The 23644-nt window shown below is 40.2% G+C and overlaps 1 protein-coding gene across 1 annotated transcript in view; it reads left to right on the forward strand.

Moving 5' to 3' along the window:
* Positions 1-23644, forward strand: part of LOC122813138 — a 211479-nt gene that overhangs the window by 112825 nt on the left and 75010 nt on the right. Inside the window, exon 9 of the mRNA XM_044085285.1 lies at positions 16286-16337. Within this exon, the coding sequence (XP_043941220.1) occupies positions 16286-16337 (52 nt within the window). The remainder of the gene's footprint in view (positions 1-16285; positions 16338-23644) is intronic.

Raw genomic sequence — 23644 nt, forward strand, 5'->3', positions numbered from 1 at the left:
TCCATTTATCAGTCACCGTCTCCAGAATTTTAATGCAATGTAATAGGAGTCTAATCCCTTTATACTGCCCCCAGTTGTGAATGTCCCCTTTGTTCTTGTACACTGGCACTAGTGTGGTTAGTCTCCACTCATCTGGGACACTCTTATCTCATACTCCTATGAATACTCCATTCTCTCTAACTTATCCAACATCTTGATCATAACCAGTATTCCTTCTTCTTAGTCTGCTCCATCTTTTCTATCTCCCACTTTTCCCTGCTTTCCTTGTTTCTTTTGATGACTTCCTGGACATCTACATTCCACTACCATCTTTCCTTGTGTATGTTATTTCCATACCTGGCTCAGCTGCATATCTGTTCCGTAGTCCTCACACCTGCTGTTTTGAGGAGATGCCATTCTTCTTCAGCTCCATCTATTTACTCTTCTTCCTGATGTGCTAAAGTCATGAGTAGTTCCTTGAGTTACTGTGCTTTTTCTCCAGTCAATGTCCAGGTTCTCAGCCTCTTCTCTGTTGACCTTAGAGCCTTCTTGAACCACTGCTCGCATATGACTAGAGATGACTTTGCAGTCACCGATTCTTCCTGAATCCCCTTTCCTTTCTCATAAGGAAGCTTACCTGAGCTGCATGTTGGCTACTCTTGTGGTCTTATCACTGTCTGTCTTGCTGAACCATGTGTTGGCCATCATCTATTTGCCAGACAGAAGTCTAGAATGGCATCTCTGTATGTATTCCTTTTGCCCTACCCATATCCTATTCTGTCTGCACTGCTATGTGCATTAAGGTCCCTCCATTATCAACTCTAACTCATGTTGTCTTGCTTTATCTAGTTGGTTTTGCAACTACTGCATGAATGCACTCTTTTCTTCACTATCACAACCCTGCTGTGGGGCAAAGGCTGAGATTAGAAATAATGCCCTATCCTTTCACTGAAGTCTGACTGCCATGAGTCTGTCACTAATTCTGATGACATCCCTCACTGTTTTGTGAAGAGCTCCCACACTGTTTCTAGTCCATCCTGCCTCTGAGTAGCAGACTCTGGATCTCAAGCCAAGTGTCTTTTGCTCCATTCCCATTCCATCTTGTCGCCTGGATACATAGGATGCCCAGCCTCTTCTGTCCCATCATGTCATCCACTTCCAAGCTGCTTCCTGTCACTGAACCTACAGTAAGTGTAACAATCCTTAGTTTATGTTTGGATTGATTGGTTTTACATCAGCTTTCACTCAACACAGCTATTCCAGGTAACCCAAACTTGGCAACTGGACACCAACTGGACAGTAGCTTATTGACCTAGGGCTGCTGGGTTTTATGGCAGGCACACACTGGCCAGTATTAGCACATAATCCCCCTACTATCATTAACATAGGAAGGAGTAGGTCAGGTCCTCAACCCACTTATTATCAGCAAATACCATGCTCATTTTTGGTGACATTAGTCAACATGGCCAGATCATCTAGAGCCTATTTCTAGAACACTGAGCGCCTAGCCCTACCATGGGGCACAATCTGTGATCTGTGTTCTCTTGTCTAGAGGATACTGTCCACCACAGCTGATGCCTAAAGCAGTTGATCTGTACAACTATCCCCAATAGACCCCCAACTCCATTCTTGGGTAAGTTTGAGGTGCAAATATCCAACATGTTTCTGGGAGGTGGTGGAACCCTACAGAGACATACAGAGAACATACAAACTCCATACAGTCATTGGCTGAAGGTCAGGATCAAACCTTGTACCTTGTACATCGAAGGAGAAGACCTTAACCATTATGGCACTTATGTCTGTTAGTGTGTTTTGTGTATTAACTGTACTACTTTCTATCATCTGAAAGATCAAATTGGTTAAATTTATTTACTAATTTTTTGTCTGATGCCTAGTTAAAATTGTTGGCAATGACCATTTTCTGACATGACGTAAGTGTTACAGTGATACATTAAAAAAGCAGCAGGGTAACAAAGATAAGTTGGTACAAACTCATTACAGCATAAAGTGACATTTCCTGGTTGCTTGGCTGTTACAGACTGCACACAAATCTATCATATGTCTTCATAATAAACTTGTCAGTCAGAAATTCATTGTGTTAAAAAACTCACTTATAACTTTATTATGTCAAAACTACATGGTAAAACTATTTATATACCAATACTGAGACCTTCTCGTCTTGAACTGCAGTTTTGACTAGCTGAGGTTCCAAATTGATCTGGTTGAGACTTTTCTCCAAATTAATGGGTCTGAATTTTACAGGCTCTTTCTCATACTTGTAATGACTGGGTGGCTATTAAGGAGTAAAGTTATTAACACTGGAAGAGTATAGTGTTCACTTTTGTAATGCAGATTTGACTGTTTTATTTTCGTGTTTGTTTTGTACACCTTATAAGTTCTAAAGCTTCTCACACAGCTATTGGAAGTGTTTTTGCTCATAGATTTTTAATGTAGCTCAGAAAGTTAAATCATTAGTTCTTAACATTTAATGACCCACAAGTCTTTTTAGATAATAATATATAAAAGGTGGGGAGACTTCTGGTATGGCGATACAGCTACTGGGAGTATGGGACTGCTGCTTTCCTCCTGTGATGTCAAAACAGTTATTCTGTCTCCAGCTAACAAATTAAATATTTTTGGTAGATAACGGGGCACATCTATGTCCAAAACGCAAAGGAGGAAAACTGCCCCTGAGCAATATAATGAAGAACTCTTGTTGATATTGTCCTTTGCGAGAGAAATGGAGTCGAGAACTGCTAGCTCCTTGCATTCTCTGGAGGATGATGGCACCTCACAGGCAGCCTTTCAGCAAATACCATTGGAAATTCAACATGTGAACACAAAGATGGAATCTTTTATTAATATCACCATAAAACACAGAGAAGATACTACTCTGTTGGTCCATTCTGATGAGATCTCAGACCTGCAGAGAGACAATGCCAAGCTAAAAGATAGGCTTGCCAGCTTGCTGTCTACAATGGAAGAAGTGGCAGAGAAGCAGACTGATGCAGAGGTTAGGTCACAGAGGATGAAACTCCATCTGATAGGTGTCCCAAAAAGGATGAAGGTGATAACTGAGTTGCCTTCATACAAAAATATTTTCTCAGAATGGTCTGGCCTCACAAAAGACTTTATTAGGATTGAACATGTCCACAGGATTCTTTGCCATCCAGTCAGTCGTTCCCAGAAGAAAGCAAAACATATTGTGATTAGAGTGGAGACCCTCAAAGAAGAGATTCTCTCGAGAAATTGGAAACTGCGAAAGGTGTGTAAAGTTGAAAACCATCGTATCATCGTAAATCATGACTTTTCTACTCCCCCTTCTCATATATATGCTGCCTTTTTTCTAGTACTATCTCTGTGCAGGCAGCAGAGAATCATGTTCAGGCTAATCTACCTGGATCATTTAACACTGTTTCTGCTGACTGGCAACAAGACATTTTTATCCTCCTCTGAAGTACTCTCTTCTTTACAAGAAAAGAGTCGTGCTGTCCCTGGGCCCTTGAATGTTGTTGAACCTGATTACAAAATATAGGAACAGTCTCTGCAGGAAATTAGGGGAACTGCAGAGGCTCGCTGTTGTGATCAATGCTTCTTAATTTTCAGCAGACCAGCTGGAAAAGTCTAGAACAACAAGTCTATATATTAAACCACAAAAAGGCTTCATAAGCTCTGTGAACTAAACTGTAATAAAATAAATAAAACAAACCAACAGTCTAAAAATACCAACTTTAATAGCAAAAAACAGCATACAAAATACAACCGGTAAGTGTTTTCCTCCATCTTATGGAACTTCATCAGACCAATTAAATAATCAATTAAAATCACATGATCTACTGACATCATTAATTTAACCCTTTTCTTTTCAAGACCACCTTATAATCGTCTCTTTCATTTATACCAGGGAAACTGCATGCATTTAACCTAACCTGCCAACAATATTCCTTCCAATCTAATTCATCTTCCGCTTCTAACCTTACATTATAGTTTGATACTTGATCTGTTATTCTAAATTTAAAATTAACGATATCGGCTTCTGAATTGTGCTTACTTATAACATGCTTTGCTAAAATTATACTAAGTTATTTGTTTTCTACAGCTCTTAAATGCTCATGCATCCTCCTACTGAACATTTTAGAGGTTTTGCCTATATAAAATGCAGGACATAGCCCACACAAAGCAACATATACTACAAACCTAGATCTACAATTACACTCATATAACAATTTAATATTATAGTTTCTAGCTGCTCCCTTTGATCACAAATTGACAAAACCTACAGCTACTACATTTGAACATTCTTACATTGTCCTTCAATGGTTTGTTTAAAAAAATATTTCTACAAAAATACTCTTTTAAAATTTCCCCCCTTTCAGAAACAAATATCGGATTTTCCCCAATAATACTTTTCAAGCCAGTAAAATTAGTAAGAAATTTCCAGTTATTCCTATCTGCTTAATACAAGCTTCATCTACTGAATTTTGCAATATACATGCCAACTTATAATCTTTTGTATTCTTTCCATCTGGAACAGAACAGTTTTTTGGGTTACCCACTTGTCTAACATGTTCAACTTCATTTCTAATTTCTTTTACTATATTATCTGGAGTTCCCCTACTACATAATCAGTCTATGTATTATTTGGCATGTGTTTCACAGCACCATCTATAAATGGAATTTTTTATATTCCATGGTCATATTGTCTAGAAGGCATATTAGTTTTGGACTAGCTGGTTTTGCCGGGACATCTCTTGGGACTGTTCTAACAACAGTTTGCTATATGCTCTATACTTGGTACTTTATTGGCAAACGCATGAGCAGAGAACTAAGACTCTGTTTTTCAAGCTCATTATTCGTGGGGGGGGGGGGGATTCATTGCCTCAATAGCCAACTTGGATACTAGGTTTCTCACTTAGTGTGCTGGCTACTGGAGAGTCTGTTAATTGTCTTTTTCTTGACCCCTTCCAGATGACATGCACATTGAGGGTGTGCATTGAGGGTGTGTCTGACATGCTTTTATGTGCTACTGTTACAGAGTGGAAATTGTAATGGCTTGTTTTATATTTCTGGTTTATAGAGGATATATGAAGTTGCTGGAGACATCCGGATATTGTTTGGTTTTGTACTTGTTGATGTACTTTGTGTGTGGCAAGGGTACTGTTTTTGGATACTCTCAGCCGCTATTCTTACCTTTTAATTTCGTGGTAGTGCAGGCATGGCTCCATGGATGCTGAGAACATTGATTTTCTCTGTCCTTATAAATAGTTGGTTTGCATGTATGTTAGGGAGATGGTGATTTATTAGTCTTTACCACTTGTTCTGTTTTTGTTAAACAGCTGTAGTTATTTGACATAATTTAAAAGTGCCCGCTGGAGAGAGAGTCACAGGCAACAAAGGCCTGATAGCCTTTGTATACCTACAAGAATATGCCTAATGCTAGTTCTATAATTTCATGTAATGTGAACAGTTTATTGAAGTTAAACAAAGGGGAGGGTGTTCCAGCATCTCAGTTTGGCACTACACTTATTCATATATTTGCAAAAAACACATTTGGGGAACAATGAACCTAGGGCCTTGGGTGGGACAAGATGGGGAGTCTTTGTCTCCTCCTCTTATGAAGCATCTGGTAAAAGAGGAAGGATAATTCTGGCTCACAGCTATCTGGAGTTTATGGTGATTGGCTCATACTCTGATAGGGATGTCAGGTATTCTATGGTGAAATGAGATGTTTGGGGACAAAGTTAACATCTGACTTCTCTAGGGGGAGAGAGATGACAAATATGGACAGAGACCTTGCCTATATACAGTGGGAGTATCTTTATATATGGGGACTAGAACATCCCTACAAAATCTCACTGGAGGCCTTGGAACTTGAAGAATCTCTCGTTTAAACAGATATATTGGAGATCACTTAAACAACCTTGGACTCATAGATTTTAGCCTTAAAATTAATTCCCTAAGACATTTCACCCATGTCTTTGCAAAAAACAGGCACAGCAGCTGGGCTAAATAAAGGTTATATCTCTAGCAAAGATGGCACCTAATACAAAAAGTGGAAACCCTTTTTGATTTTGTCTCTAACCACTCCCCCCTCCCCATTGTTCTGAGACTATCCCACATTCCTCCGCTATGGAGAAGCACTGGTGGTTTTCCTTATATTACTTAAAACCAAGGGCATTTAACCAGGAGTACGGAGGGGCTGCTCTTCATGTGATTCAACTACATAACAATACCAGTCATTTAATAAGGAAGGTTGGGACTCCTTTAAGGAAGATATTTCCCTAGTCAAAAAGAAGTTTGTTAGGGATTGGTGATGCGATTTATTCCAGTCAGTAGAGCTGTTTGGTAAAGCAGCCTTGTGAGATTCTAAATGAATTTCCCAACTTTTTCCAAGAATGATACCAGGCCAAGCCTAGTGTCCCAAATGCCACTGGGGAATATATCTCCATATCCTGGGGGGCTTAAATTTATCGCATCTTAGTGAGGAACAATCTGAGGATCTCATTGCTTCTTCCCTAGTCAATGAACTTGAATCTCTTGTAGGGAAACAGCCTTCCCAAAAATGCCTGGTCCTGATGGTCTTCCCATTGATTTGTGGAGCTGGTTGGTCCTGATGGTCTTCCCACTGATTTGTGGAGGTTGTTGGCCCTGATGGTCTTCCCATTGATTTGTCGAGCTGGTTGATCCTGATGGTCTTCCTGTTGATTTGTAGAGCTGGTTGGTCCTGATGATCTTCCTATTGATTTGTGGAGCTGTTTGGTCCTGATGGTCTTCCCATTGATTTGTGGAGCTGGTTGGTCCTGATGGTCTTCCCACTGATTTGCGGAGCTGGTTGGTCCTGATGGTCTTCCCATTGATTTGTCGAGCTGGTTGATCCTGGTGGTCTTCCTGTTGATTTGTAGAGCTGGTTGGTCCTGATAATCTTCCTATTGATTTGTGGAGCTTTTTGGTCCTGATGGTCTTCCCATTGATTTGTGGAGCTGGCTGTTCCTGGTGGTCTTTCCACTGATTTGTGGAGCTGGTTGGAAAAGAGGTAATAGTAGCACTACTTAGTATCTATAACCTTGTTCTAATGAGCATCAGGACTCTGGTCTTTTGGAAGGAAGTAATAATGGTCATGATTCATAAGGAAGGAAGAACAATGAGGCGTCGTCCTCCTAATCACCAATATCAGTCCTTAATTATGACTACAAGCTATTTATGGCCATCTTGACTGCTAGACAAAGAAACTTGCTCCACTATTGAGCAACACAGATCAAACAGGGTTTGTTGGGAGCAGAAAAGGTTGGGTTAGGGATTAAGTTTACAAATATGATTGCAGCAGCCTATACAGGAGCTACTGTCAGAATCAAGTTGAAACATGGGCTTTCCATCCTCTTCCACCTTGTCAGAGGCACAAAACAGGGTTGCCCCTATCCCTTATTTAATTTGCTTTATACATTCAACACCTTGCGCATTGAATAAGAATGTCTGATGTCCTGGGAATCCTGGTGGAGAATGAAGTTCGTAAGTTTGCCCTTTACTCAGAGGACATTCTTATATATTTAAAAAATGCTGAGATGATTTGGATAACATAATTTGTGTAACTATCCAGCTATAAGGTAAGTCTCACTAAAACTAAGATTTTAGTCCTGAGGGGGGCCCCCTTCCCTAGATCCGACTTCATTTCCTGGCATTGTTGCAGTCCAAAGTATTTAAATATCTAGGGATCTGGGCATGCTCAAGTTAAGATGCCTATATGTGCAGTAACAGAAACCTGGTTTAAGGCTCTAGAGAGCACCCCAGCACTACCAGGCTACAACTTATACCATACATTTCGGCCACAAAACCTGGACTAAAATACAAAAGGCGGGGGAGTATCCATATTCATCAAGGATACCCACACCTCCAGGTTAGTGGCACAGCTCGATGCTTCAGAGATCATCCACGTGCAACTAACAATGGGCAAAACTGCTATTCAAATTATAGCTTGCTACACATCACCCACCATGTCCCAGGACCCCCACTCCGCATTCTTGGAAACACTGGGAAACATAAAGGTCCTACCAAACACCCTGATATTGGGTGATTTCAATTACCCAAACATTAACTGGGAGAACTACTCAAGTGCAAACTCCCTTGCCCAACATTTCCTAGAATTTATAAACTCAAACGCCCTGGATCAACTGGTCAACACCCCCACCAGAGGTGACAACATATTGGACCTGGTCATCACTAACATGGACAACCAGTGTTCCACACTGGAGGTCAACCCCTTGCTGGTTAGATCTGACCATAGACTAATCACTCTGGATATCCACATTCCAACACCACCCCTGGTCAAAGAAACCACCGTGAAAAACTTTTCAAAAGCAAACTTCACGTTACCTAAAACAGAGGTGGGAAGTTTCAAACCCCCATGCTAAAGAATAATGCTGTCCAAGCTGCAAAATCCTTTACTAATGCACTCTATGGGCTCCTACAAGAATGCATGGATCGTGCTATCCCAAACTAAACCAAGACTCACTCCTCCAAGAAAAGGAAACCAGTCTGGTGGACCCCTGCCATAAATAAGCTATACAATAGAAGGAGGAAACTAGTACAGAAAAGAGTAAAATCCAAAGAAGGGAAGACATCCCTGATCAGTATCAGCAAGAAACTACATTCCCTCATAAAATCATCCAAGGCTAGCTTCGAAAGAAAAATTCCCATGGACTCCAAAGATAACCACAAGGCATTCTTTAGCTATGTCAAGAATCTAAGTGGCAATTCTCATATCTGCTTGGAGTTACTGAACACTGAACTGACTGATATAGCCAACATCCTGGCAGACAGGTTCAGTGCAAACTTCACCCCCCTCTCACCCCCAAAAGGGCCCATAACTATACCAGAAGAATGTAGTGCCCCTGAAATCACAGACACTCAGGTTAAAATAGCCCTCTCCAAAGTAAAAAACACAGCATCAATGGGACCGGACAGTGTTCCAGGCTACATCCTACATGAGTTCAAAGATGAACTGACCCTTCACCTAAACACACTGTTTAAACTCAGCCTCTCCACAGGCTATGTGCCCACAGAGTGGCACACAGCAATGGTTATTCTCTCCACAAAGGTGGAGCCACAACGGACCCCAGGAACTATTGCCCTATAAGCCTGACTAGCTTGGTCTGCAAAGCTATGGAGCACATCATCATGGATCTCATTAACAGAGACATTGGAAAACTCCAAACACTGGACCCTATGCAGTTCGGCTTTGTTAAGGGAAGATCATGCCTCCTAAACCTGGTGAACTTTTTTGAGACAGTTACCAAGGCTATAGACGAGGGAAAGGTGGTCCACACAGCTTACCTAGACCTCACAAAGGCCTTCGACACCATTCCCCACTCAGGTATTATAGACAAGCTCACCAGCCTGAACATAAACCCCTACATCACGAGCTGGGTTGCCACATGGCTCATGGACAGAACCCACATGGTAAGAGTTGCAGGAGCTAGGTCTGACTCTAAACCAGTTACAAGTGTCATTCCCCATGGCTCAGTCCTAGGATCCCTTCTGTTTGGCATATAGTTCTCAGAGGTACAGGCAAGCACAGGAGGACTATGGCTGACCAAGTTCACAGACGACTGCAAACTAGGGGCTATAATTGATTCTCCGGCTGACACAGACATCCTCCAAAAGGGTCTCACTGAGACAGATACCTGGTGTCAAAACCATGGCCTAAAGCTAAATGCCAAAAAGTGCATAGTCATCTCCTTTGGAAAAAACAAAGTACCCACAAACTACCACATAGGGGGTAGCCCCCTAAATACAGAAGATGTAATAAGGGATCTGAGAACCCAAGTAGATAGTAACCTCTCCTTTGATAATTACATTGCCAAAGTGGTTAGAAAATCCTTCTATGTGGCCCACCTAACCACAAAAGGGTTTGCATCCAGATCGAAAGAGTTCATTGGGCCTCTCTATGCATCACTCATCAGACCCATCATAGAGTACAATGCTCCATTTGGGATGTACCTTACAAGACACCTGCAACAACTGGAAAGACCACAGAAGTACCTCACCAAGAGGATCACTGGCCTCAAGCAGATGCCCTATTCAGCTCGACTGAAGAAACTCCAGCTGTACTCCGTTGCATACCACCTACTCAGAGGTGATCTCTGCCTGACATACAAGGCCATGTCTAACCCAGAATTGATGGACATGCTCCACCTAAAGAAAACCATATCCCCTCGAGCCACATGCTCCAGGGATATAAACCTCGCCACAACAATAAATAGGACGTGCTGGAGGGATATATTCCTGTCCCAGAGACTTCCCATGCTTTGGAACAAGATTCCAATCTACATTAGTCAGAGCTCCTCGCTAACCCTCTTCAAGAGAAATCTTGACGAGTGGATGGGAAAAAGAAAGTTTACCCGAGGGATCGCTTCAATGGCTCTGCTGGACAGAGGCAAAGGGAACTAATCTAAGAGGGAGGCGAAACCCAATACATTCCGGCTAGGCTTATAAATGCCTCTGGGCAGATAGCCTAGTACCTACCTATGAACCTATGAACCTGTATCCCACAGATATACCAATATGACTTTAGAAAAGATTAAACATATTTAAAATAGATGAAAAATGATTCCTCTGGAGCTGTATCGTTGGGTCTGACACTGATCTCTTATGATCTGCCCTTGTGTCTACACCTTTTCCAGGCATTTCCAGGGGGCATTCCTTCATTATTTTTTAGAAAAATAAAATGTAACTTTTCAGTCTTTCTCTGGGATGGTGCTAAACTTAGAATTAGCCTGGAAAGACTGTTACTGACAAAGACTGAAAGTGGTTTGGGTGTACTGGACTTTATGCATGATTATCAAGCATCACAGATGAGGGTGATCATCAGATTTAAATTTGTTAACTGTGATGTTAGGAATAAAGGTCCAGGACTTTCCCTTTTGGGGATGGATGGCTTAGATTTGTCAGCCAGCTTGGTCACCATTAGGCTGATAAGGGACCTTCCTTCCTGTCCATTATCCAAACAGTTCAAAGCTCTTGTTAAGACTCTCTTTTCCTGCCAAAAAACACACCTCATGGAAAACCTACCTCCTCCCTACAAGCTCCTCTAAAATGGGGACACCATAAGAGGGAATTATTAGGAAATGCAAAAGTAAAAATTCTCAAATAAAATTTTGGAATCAGAGACTGGACCAGTCCAAAGGGATATCATGGAGTATTGCCCAGATGAAATTTGTTTTAAGACAGGGCTGAGATTAGAACACCAGGACATAATTGCTGCAGCCTGTACGTTGGATATCCTTCCCATGCCCCCTTCAGTCAAAACCTAAAAAATTAGAACTTTGTGTGGGTGGTAGGTTGGCCTCCCCTCTGGAGAGAAGGCTAATTGGATGGATTTCTAAGGAGCTTAAGGGCTTGTCTGACCGTGGGTGTCACCAATGGAATGCCATTTGGGAATGAGATTTGCAAATGCAATAACTGAGGACTATTGGAAAAAGATTTGTAGTTTATCCAGATATTCATCAAAGACCAGGAGGTTTAAGATACTTGCCTGGAAGTGCCTCGATAAATATTTTACTACCCTACCAGGATAGCTGATATCTTCCTGGGTACCTCCAAGGACTGTTGGAGGTGAAACCAGGGTACTCCAGGTACTTTGAGACATGTCTTCTGGGATTCTTGTGGGCTTTATGGATTTTTACAGGATGTGTGGAACGTGCTGAACTTGGTCCTTCTAGAGCTCCCCCTTGACTGCAGTATTATTTTTCCTGCCCCATTCCCTGGTTTGTTGCCATCTACCTCCAGAGGAAAAAAAAAACTTTTTTTTTTTTTAATTTTGATGGCAGCTAAAGAAAGAATAACTAATAACTGGAAGACTCCTACCCCCCAACGGGGTGAGATGGTTAGTTTGTTGACGAATGAGTTAGAGCAGCAGGAGGGAAGTGGGAATTCTCCACATCATACGTGATTATACCGTTAGAAATGGAACTCCTGTAGATTATATATCCATTCCTTCACTCCAGATACTGGAATTGTACATGGTACTATTTGAACTCCCTAAATGTTAGGGTTAGTAGTCCAGCAGACTCCTTTTTATCTGTATATAGTTATGGCTCTGTAATTGGGCAATTTATTTTTATTTTATTATTGATTATAAACTTTTAGGGTCTGGGTTTACCCAGTATTTCATACTGGTATCCTTTATGTTAATCAGGGTAAATGGAGATAACAGATAATGGGTAATCTTGGTTATGGCAGACTATAATGCTATCAACTTAAGGACCGAATATGCAGTTTGGTATGAATTTGATGTCCCTTATCTGTTTCCTTGTGTTTCCCTACGCAGTTGTCTTTTTTTTTAAAGATACATTTGTTTAATAAATTAATTAATGAAAAATAATATATGAAACAAATAGGCATTTGTTTGTATTTTCATCAGTATTATAATGTATCATCACTGTATACATATATGCCAGTCATTGTCATTTTATAACTATTTACTTTTGTCTCCATGATTGAACATAGTGTAGGAAAAGCACCATTCCAACAACCTCTAACCACAATTTGATGAGCACCAGTAACCAAGTAGTGCTATTTCAGCCTAATGAACACTTTTTCAGAGTTTTGAACTGTTATAACACATGACTTCCACCTTCAGAGAAATTGACCACTCCCTCCTCCACCCAAACATTGGCAATGCTATGAGGGGTATGATGATTCCTTGCAGTGGTGCATGAGGGGTATGAGCCCTTGCAGTGGTACATGAGGGGTATGACTCATTGCAGTGGTGCATGAGGGGCATGAGCCCTTGCAGTGGTACATGAAGGGTATGAGCCCTTGCAGTGGTGCCTGAGGGGTATGAGCCCTTGCAGTGGTACATGAGGGGTATGATTCATTGCGGTGGTGCATGAGGGGTATGAGCCCTTGCAATGGTACATGAGGGGTATGAGCACTTGCAGTGGTGCCTGAGGGGTATGAGCCCTTGCAGTGGTACATGAGGGGTATGATTCCTAGTGGTGGTGCATAGTTGTAAAGGTTAAAACATTCCACCATTTTCTTTTCCTGAGTAAACAAAAAATGTGGCTTCAATATGATAAACAGTTTTGCATAGGAGTGTACCCACCCTGGGAGGGCCCACCCTGGGAGGCACCCAACCTGGGAGGCACTCACCCTGGGAGGCACCCATACTAGAAGGCACCCACCCTAGAAGGCACCCACCCTTGGGAGAGCACCCACCCTAGAAGGCACCCACCCTGTGAGGGCATGCAACCTGGGAGGGCACCCACCATAAGAGGGCACCCACCCATTCCTTTCTACATTCCAAATCATCTCATATTGTTTTAACCAAGATATTGATAGGATAACATCCACAACATCCACCAAATCAATGCAACATTGCAAATGCAGCAAGGGATGGAAACAATATATATAATATAATAAAAGTTATTCAAAACTTTTGTTCAGACATTTACAATGTGTTTTTAAAACCTCTTGAGACCAAAATGGCAGTCTTAAAGACATATTACTTAAATTCTTAAAAATTCTGAGGGCTGTTTTTTTTGAACAAATAACCTCCCAACACATTTCAAAGTCCATTGTTTAAACAATTTCTAAATGTGTTATACAAGGTCTGTATATAAAATAACATTTATGAATAAAATGGGATAAGATTGATGGAAGTCTCAACAAACACTTAAATATGAAACAAATATTCACATTAGCTTTGACTTCAGAGAAGTATATTCCAAGCAGAAAAGGTCCCAGCACTGAGCTCTATGGCACATCACTAGTAACTGTCCACTTTCTGGATCTGGATTCTTCCACTCTAAAAACATGTGTTCTGCCCATGAGTCATTGGGCTATCCCACTGGTGACATAGGGATTTATGCCCAATTTTGTGAGTTTATCTATAATACCTGAGAGGTTATTTCTATCAAAAGGATTAGCCAGATCAAGATAGGCAGTGTGCACTGTTCTACCCTTGTCCATGGCCCTAGTGACTTTCTCAAAGAACTCCACCGGAATGAGTAGGAATGACCTACCCTTGACGAAGCTGTACTGGGTTGGGACCAGTGTTTGGACATTTCCTATGTTGCTGTTTATCAGGTCCATGATTATTCTTTCCATGGCTTTGCATATGAGACCAGTCAAACTTATGGGTCTGTAATTTCCTGGGTTTGTTAATAGTCACCCTTTATGCAGAGGGATGATACTGTTGCTGTCTTCCACTCCCCAGGGACAAAGCCAGTATGGAGGCTGTGGTTAAATAGAGATCCTAGTGGGCCTGATATGTCATCCTTCAAGCTATTTAAGAGGCATCCTGAAATATGGTCAAAGCTGTGTTTTTATTTTTAGAGAATGCAGTGGTGCCCCAATATTTTGAGATAACTGGTACAGGAATGGTGGAGGGTATTTCTTGGGGGATAACTGGAGGTGATGGGGAGATGAAATTTGATCTGAAATTTGCTATATCTTCTAGTTGGGTATAGGTGATGGCTTCAATAACTAAATTCACACATTCTGTCCACCACATGAAAAAAGTCAGTGAAATTCCAAATAGACAATTTAATAAAATACAAGTTGCACACAAGAAACTGCTCTAGCGCCTCAGCTTTAGCAAGCCTTTTACAGAGTATGGCTGGCTAAAGGTGATGGCTTCAACAGCTAAGTTCACACATGGTTGGGTGAGGGTTTATGTTAGTTTATCAAACATCCAAATTGTTAAAATGCATATGGTTAACAATTTGGTTCATCAAACCATTCTGACTGAGATTGTGATACAGTAGGAATCAGGGAATTTACCCGTTTCCCCACTGTAGTGCGATCTTGAATTCGGTATAAAGAATTAGCAGGTGGTGTGTGGGGTGCCCCCATGCAAAAACATTGTTTTTCTTGTTTGCTGGTGTTTAGGTTTATGTTGTTTACAGTGAACTAAATTGTTGACCATATGCTTTTGACCATATAAGTTTCAACAATTAGGACATTCAATAAACTAACATAGCTCTGTTTGGTGTCGCTCTTAAGACTGTGGACATAATTGAAACATGTCTTATGGCTATCCTAATCTGTTTAGAATTAGTATTAAATATTTAGTGTGGTTTTATGTCTGCACATTTTTATTAATTTTCATTTACTCTTGTATTTTCATTTGAAGAAATATTTGTTTCATATTTTTTAAGTCATGACTTTCATCAATCTTATCCTGTTATACTATCATTTATAAAAGTTATTTGATATGCAGATCTGTTTTAACAAAGGGCTGAGAAACGTGTTGGGAGGTTATTTGTTGTTTAAAAAAATTCTTCATTGTCTTGGTTAGAATTTTTATGAATTTAAGTAATTTATCTTTAAGACGGCCATTTAATCATTGACTCAAACAAAATATGCTGAAGGACACATATGTATCTCAGAGATTGCCCCTTCTTTGGAACTGGCTTCCTATTCATATTAAGCAGAGCCATTCCTTGGCCCTCTTCAAATGCAGTTTGGGTCAATGGATGGTGAATCCCAATTTCACACCTGGTATAGTGCTTATGTCCCTTATGGAAATCTGTAAGATACTCAAAGTACAGGCACAAATCCATGCTATCCTCTTGACCCTAGGGGCCATATATTGTCTAAAATTGGGTTATATTGGCTAGGCCTATAAGAGCTCTTAAGCCATTAACCTAGTAACCTCTTATGAATCTGTGAGTCTGCAAACCTATGAACCTATTTTGGTCTAAAGAGGTGTTAAAAACACATCTTAACAGTTCTGAAGAAATTCATTTTACACTTGGATGAAAGCATTCATACTGTTTCTCTTTTATTGTATTATATTAAATATATTATTTCCATCATTTGGTTCACTTGCATTATGATATTCTTTTCTCGGACATTGTGGATGTCATGAGTTTACTTATAAGCTGTACCATATAAAAGGACTTCCTGACCACTGTATGTGTGTGTTGCATTGTGGTATTGCTTTGTTGGGCATCGTCTGGTTATTTGGAAGATATTGATAGACATTACCAAACTTAGTATTCCTGACCCTCCCACACCATCACCACCACCACCACAGGAGAAAGTTTCCAGAATGTTTTTGACCTGTCTTGGTTTGATCTCCTACCATCATAGGCTTAAATTAGGAAAATAGACTTCAAATTTGCAACTGGGCACTTTATGTCTTCTCTGGTAGCCTAATTTCAGCCTTTTAGTTTTATGTTTGGAAAAGGAATTAGTAAATGCAGCTAGGTCTTCTGGTAAGAGAACCAAGTAGCACATGGGAAATAAATGTATTTTCTCACTTATTATTGTATTTGCACTGTAAGGTTTTCATTTTCTTTTTCAGAAATGATTCAGTGTTCCACCAGAGCTAATGGATTCAAAGAAGAAAATGTGACGTAAGTTACAATCACAATTAAAAAAAAAGCACAGAAGCAATTGGGAGTTGTTCTTAACTTGCATGTAACGTAATATAATAATGAAAAGTTATATATATACTAGCATGTAAACAGACTGTTGCTTATGTACTTTTTAATAAGACTTATGCACATTAGCAAATTAAGAAGTAGTGTGAGTCATAAAGATGGTAACACCATTTTATTCATTGGAAGCAACTTGAACTCAGGCTTGTGGGACAATTGTAGGGCAGACCAAGGAAGAGTGTTCATGTTTTACAATTACAAAGTTGAAGTTTTGCATAGCCCACTTTCTGTCACTAAAACAAAGCTGAAAATCTCTGCAGATGGGATTAGTTCACTGGGAAGAGTCAGAATGTAGGGGACTGTATATGGTCCCCTCTTGGGTACAGAAAGTAAGCTACCACACACACATATTCAGCCAGGCTGTTGAAATAAAACAAGACTGTGTGTTGCCCACTTATCTGACTTGTGCATCTTTCCTGTCCTGCTCCATGCTCCATGTTAGCTATTTAGTCCTTGAGTATGTGATACTGATAGACCACTCAAGAAGCAGAGAAAGTCATATGTCACTATAGTAAAAATATCATTTCAAAAACAAACATGGCAACCGTGCACTGTTCATACCTCTCAACTATCCAGATTTTCACAGAATGTCCAAATTTTTATCTCATTTTTGGTTTGTTCCTTGTAAAGTTTAGGGGTTTTTGACAAACTGAGGATTGATGTCACCAAATAATGACATTTGTCTTACAGACTTCATATCCTTCAGAAAATTCATGCTAAAGCAAAAACTGTTATTCTAGCAACTTTCAAACTTTGTAAGAGCAATATTTAAAATGTGTCTCCATTTTGGGCCTTTGTCCCACCATTATTTTTACCTTTGTCCAGATTTCTTGTGCAGAGAGGTTGAGAGGTATGGTACTGTACCAGTGCAGAAAATTAGCAAAGAATGAATAGTCTTGTCGCACAAAAGCATTAATTTCAAATGATGCCATTGTAACATCTTCTTAAAGGTTTATATTTATAATAGCTATGAATGCATAGCTTATACAGCAATATATATATATATATATATATATATATATATATATATATATTGCTAATATAATAAATATAATAATAATTATATATATATATATATATATTGCTAATATAATAAATATAATAATAATATATATATATATATATATATATATATATATTTATATTGCTGTATAAGCTGTGCTTTCATAGTTATTATAAATATGAACCTTTAAGAAGATGTTACAAACAACAGCATTATTTGAAATGAATGCTTTTGTGTGACAAGCGATGGTGTAGCTGTTAGCATTGTCGCCTCAGAGCAAGAGGTTCTTCGATTCGATTCTCTGCTGGAGCTCCTTCTCTGTGGAGTCTGCATGTCCTCCCTGTGGCTGAGTGAGCTTTAAAGACATGCAGGTAGGTGCATGTGCATGTGGGTGTGCCTTCCGTGAAGGTTGGGCATCGGGCTGGCAACTCAGCACCATAAAAATCCAGTGCCAATTGATCTGCTGTGGTGACCCCAAACCGGGAAAAGCTGAAAGACATTAATATCTATATATATATATATATATATATATATATATATATATATATATGGGTCTACCTGACAAGGTCGACAAGCCACAACATCGACAACCAGTTTACCGACACCACATAACCGACAGTTCACAAACACGAAACCTCACATGCCCAACAACGAAATCACTGACATCACATAACCGACAGTTCACAAACACGAAACCTCACATGCCCAACACACCATAATAACGACAATCAACAAAGAGAACAAATGCCCTGTCCAAAAGCACACACACAACACAAGCACACCAAAATCCTTACAAACCCACACTAAACCTCACATACACAACTATCTACAACCTTAACCCAAACCCTAACCCTAAGGTCCGTCACTATCACACACTTACCTAACCCGCCTCTAACCCTAACTCACTTAACCCACCCCTAACCCAAAGACTATCACTAGACACTTACCTAACCCGCGCCCTAACCCTGACTCACTTAACCCACCCCTATCCCTACAGACCGTCAATATCGCACACTTACCTTACTCGCACCCTAACGTCCGTCACTACCGCATACTTACACAGCCTTTTCCCATGTCGGTGTTCTCAGCGTCTGTGTTTTCAGCCGTCGGTCTTCTCAGTTGTCGATCTTCTGGCATCGGCGTTCTGAGCTGTCGATGTTGTCAGGCGGACCCATAGATATATATATATATATATATATATATATATATAGCTTATTTTTATAGTATACTTTACATACAGAAATAATCATGTTATAGTTGCAGATGTGGTTTACAACAAGATGTGCAGCTCCTTATAAACACAAAACACATAGTTTTTCCAAATTTCAGGTAAGTATCTAAAACAAGGCAGGAGTAGCAACCCGTGTTTTCAGTGGTCAGTTTTCATAGTATTTCCAGTGAAACATTGCAAGTGTAGTTGTAAATCGTTCAGGACTAAGGAAGGTGGAAGGTAGTCAGAGGATAGTGTGACTACAAAGACTCTATAGTTTGATCAAGTGTTACATTTGTGGTTTGTAAACATTATTTTAACTTTAGTAGGAACTTTTTTATGTCAGTCAAAAACGATTATACAAGTAAATTGTTAATAATAGTTTGTCACTAAATGTTAAGAAGCACGATTGGTTTATGTTTTATCAATCCCAGCATGCCAGATGTCAGATTGCACTAATGCTGCTTTCACAGATCCAGCACTGGGCATTAGATTTGTCATGTAAATACCGTCATTCGATTTATTCATGCTGTTTCTTCATTGGTATTTGTAGTCTTGGTGTTATAGTATTAGAAGGTTGTACACAGACTATGTACCTTTATCAGTTGAGCTGCTACATGGACTGACCACTGACTGACCAGTGTACTAAGTGCTAGTAGCACCCTGTCATTTACTAAGTATGCTGTCCTTCACTGTCTATCCCTTAGAGCCAGACACTACCTCACCTGTTTCCCTTAGAAGACCAGCATTCATGCCTTCAACTGTAGACCTTTTCATGAAGAAACAGCCTCTCTCTCAGAAAACTTCTGTTTCACCATCTGTCTCCACACTCTCCCCAGTGAAAATGCTTTAGCAATAACTAACACTTCACTCTGTTTCTCTGGCAAATTTCTAAAACTGCCTTTCCTGTGTTCATTTTCTGCGCACTGTTCCTTTTCTCATCTCAGCTACCACTTTCATCCAATTTCCTTAACTCCTGGCCTCCCTTCCTCAACTATCTTAAATGTAACTGAGTCACTAATATTGAAATGCATTTGCAAAACTTCTGGCATGAATCCAGAACACTGAACACCAAATCTGTTAAATTACATTATACGAGTATGTATATGTTTGAATAGTATGTTATGATTCCTTTATAAATTATTTTACTTTTTAATTCATGTATGCATATACTCTAGCTTTCACCTTGGACATAGCTGAAAAGTTTGTTTTTTTTTGTATGTCAGTGGCACAGAAGCTTATCTCCTACCTTGTATGACCAATGGTTGTGCTTTTGTGTGTTTGTGTGTGTTGTAATGTGATGTTAGTGATGGGTTCCCACTGTATGCTTTAGAGCAGTAAGTGGGCTCCCTGAAATATTGCAAATTTAACTTTGACTGGGGAAAATGTAAAGCAAGTCCCTTGAAGTAAAGAATTATATTGTGATCTAGCTTTCTTCTCATCAGTAGCTAAAATATTAGTACATTGCACAGTGTTCTTAATGTGTTGAACATTTTTAAGTTCCTTTTTGTGTTGTTTACAGTAGTTACTTGTAGCAATCAGTCGTGACTCATTTTTGCATTCCTAGAAACCTACAAAAACAAGTTACACCTGCATGTTATAAATAACCATTGCTGAAGAAATGTCTGTGTGGGATTGGAGAAATGTGAAATCATTAATAATATGTAATGCACTCAAGGGACAACCTTTGAACAATCTACTTTCACACTGTGTTCGTAACTAATTTCAAAAGATAGAAAAAATATTTTCTGGGTTTGATAAAACAATGGGGGTTATACTGTAATGTTACATATCTGTTGTACAGTTTACAGTATCAGGTTATTTGTTCCAAAATAGCTGATTTATAGGTTCATAGGTAAGTACTAGGCTATCTGCCCAAGGGCATTTATAAGCCTAGCCAGAGTGTGTTGGCTTTCGCCACCCCCTTAGATTAGTTCCCTGTGCCTCTGACCAGCAGAGCCATTAGTTCCCTGCGCCCCTGTCCAGCAGAGCCACTGCAGTGATCCCCGGGGTAAATTTTCTGTTTCCCATCCACCCGTCAAGGTTTCTCTTGAAGAGTGCTAGTGAGGGGCTCTGCCTGATGTATATTGGAATCTTGTTCCAAAGCATGGGGAGTCTCTGGGTCAGGAATCTATCCCTCCAGCACATCATATTTATCGTTGTGGTAAGGTTTATATCCCTAGAGCATGTGGCTCTCAGGGATTTGTTTTTTTTTTTTAGGTGGAGCATATCCATCAATTCTGGGTTGAACATGGCCTTGTAATGTCAAGCAGAGATCACCTCTAAGTAAGCGGTATGCAACCGAGTACAGCTGGAGTTTCTCTAGTCGGGCTGCATAGGTCATCTGTTTGAGACCAGTAATCTTCTTGGTGAGATACTTTTGTGGTCTTTCCAGCTGTTGCAGGTGTCTTGTAAGGTACATCCCAAATGGGGTGTTGTATTCTATAATGGGTCTAATAAGTGATGAGTAGAGGGGCACAATAACCTCTTTTGTTCTGGATGAGAACCCTTTTGAGATTAGGTGGGCCACGTAGAAGTATTTTCTAACCACCTTGGCAATAGATTACCAAAGGAGAAATTGCTATCTACTTGGGTCCCCAGATCCCTTATTACTTTTTCTGGATTTAGGGGACTACCACCTGTGTGGTAGTTTTTGGGTACTTTGTTTTTTCCAAAGGGGATGACTATGCACTTTTTGGCATTCAGCTTGAGGCCATGATTTTGACACCAGGTATACGTCTCAATGAGACCCTTCTGGAGGGTGTCTGTATCAGCCAGAGAATCAATTATAGCCCCTAGTTTGCAGTCGTCTGTGAACTTGGTCAGCCATAGTCCTCCTGTGCTTGTCTGTACCTCTGAGAAGTATATGCCAAACAGGAGGGATCCTAGGACTGAGCCATGGGGAATGACACTTGTAACTTATAAAAACTGCAGTTGGTGGATTACATTACCAAAAATGTGACAGAGAGCTATTTCCTAACCTACTCTCTTCCTGAAGACCTTTTGCAGCACATGTTTGTTTGTTTGTGTCTTTCGGCTTTTCCCGGTTAGGGGTCGCCACAGCGGAACTCTGGTCTGCTAATGATTGGCAGTAGAGTTTTGCATGCTGGCTTCCCGGGCCTAACGCACAACCTTCAACGAAGGAATGCCCGATCACACATGTCGCCACACAGAAGACGCTCTAACTAAGAATTGAACAGGCAATGTCTAACTGTGAGGCAACAACGCTACCGCAGCACCACCACCGCAGCCCTGCAGCTCATGTAATTTGCTTAATAATTTATGTTTACGGTTAGCGTGTAAACTTCCTATGCAGTTGTATGAGCAAATCCACCCATGTCAGTGTAGAATGACTGCAGTTATTGTTCATTTTAGATTTTAGTCAGGTTACCTTTGTGTTGAAGTGAGTTTCCACAATGTTAGTAAGACTTGCACTGGGTACAAATGGATTGCCACAGTTTTATTTGTGTGCATTCAGCTAATGAGTAAGGTGATGTCCAAGTCCTCACTTTGTTAGATGAATTTTTGAATGGGTTGTGCCAAAGTGATTTTCAAGCTTTGTGAGATACCTCTGTGTGATGATCTGATTACTATCCTTTCTTAGTTCAGAACAATGATGATTAAGAGTGGAATGGTGGTTGTGTACAACGGAACACCTTACACAAGGATTTCACATGAACAATGTCCACTGACAAGCTTAGACTAAATCACTTTGTTTTTCTCCATTTCAATATTAATGCATACTTGTATCTTATTGTCGAAGGGTGGCCATGGTGGTGCAGCGGTTAGCATTGCCACCTCACAGCAAGAGGTTCTCCGGTTCAATCCTCGGCTGGGGTGCCTTCTGTGCGGAGTCTGCATGTCCTCCTTGTGGTCGTGTGGGTTTCCTCCGGGTGCTCCGGTTTCCTCCCACATCCCAGAGACATGCTGTAGGTGGATTGGACACACTAAATTGGCCCTAGGTGTGAGTGCGTGCATGTGTGTGCCTTCTGTGGAAGGTTGAGCACCGGGCTGGCAACTCGACGCTGTAAAACTCCACTGCCAATCATGAGCGGACGGTGATCCGCTGTGGCGACCCCTAACCGGGAAAAGCCGAAAGAAGAAGAAGAAAGATCTTATTGTCAAAGAACAATATGGAAAAAAACAAACATCATTAGCCCATGTAGGCCATAAATGGCATACTTTGGCTAATTACCCATAACATTTTTCATTTCAAAAGATGGAGTATGACAATTTACAGAAAAAAGAGACACAATTAAAATGTTTACAGTGATGCATACTTAAATTGTAAAAATAAATAAAATATTATTGCAAAACCTTTATCTAGTGCATGGAGCTCATTGGTTACACTCCAAAAGCTGGGGAAAGATAGATTTATTAAGCCCTCCTCACCTCTGTTAAGCTGCAGTCTCTTACTAAAGCATCAACAGTGGTCACCGCAAAAGAGTGATGGGAAGCTGTTAAGCAGTTCATACCACTCTTCTCAGATGGTGGTGTCCATGTGGCAGGAGTAAGTGTGGCATAGCTTTTAAAGCTGTAAAACACTTAGCACTGTGCCACTTGTTTCTCAAAGTTTTGTAGTACACAGGGGCAGTAAAGCTCCATACACTACAAAGAATTATAACTTGTCTCTGCAGTCATAACCCAGATTTGTTATATGTTCTCAAACTTTGCATTTAGGATGAATGTCCTAACATTCATGTCTTGACTCAACAGACCCAAACATAACTCTGTGTTATGTTGAAGAACAGATGATGGCTGTTTATGGGATGCAGTAGTAACTGAATTGTAATGTAACTTGGTGGTTGTGGGTCATGCATGCACAAGTAGTGTACTTGTTTATTTTGTTTCATTTGCCTCTGCGTACTGTGATACAACTACTTCACTGCCATTTTACCCATGTAGAATTGTTCACCTGTATAAATAGCTGCATATACTATGTGTTGTTCAAACTGATTAATACAATTAGCATTAATATATTCACTCTCTGTTATATATTTTGTCATTTAA

This window comes from Protopterus annectens, chromosome 10.part0, assembly GCF_019279795.1.
Source record: "Protopterus annectens isolate FY-2018-M chromosome 10.part0, PAN1.0, whole genome shotgun sequence".
NCBI classification, from domain to species: domain Eukaryota; kingdom Metazoa; phylum Chordata; order Ceratodontiformes; family Protopteridae; genus Protopterus; species Protopterus annectens.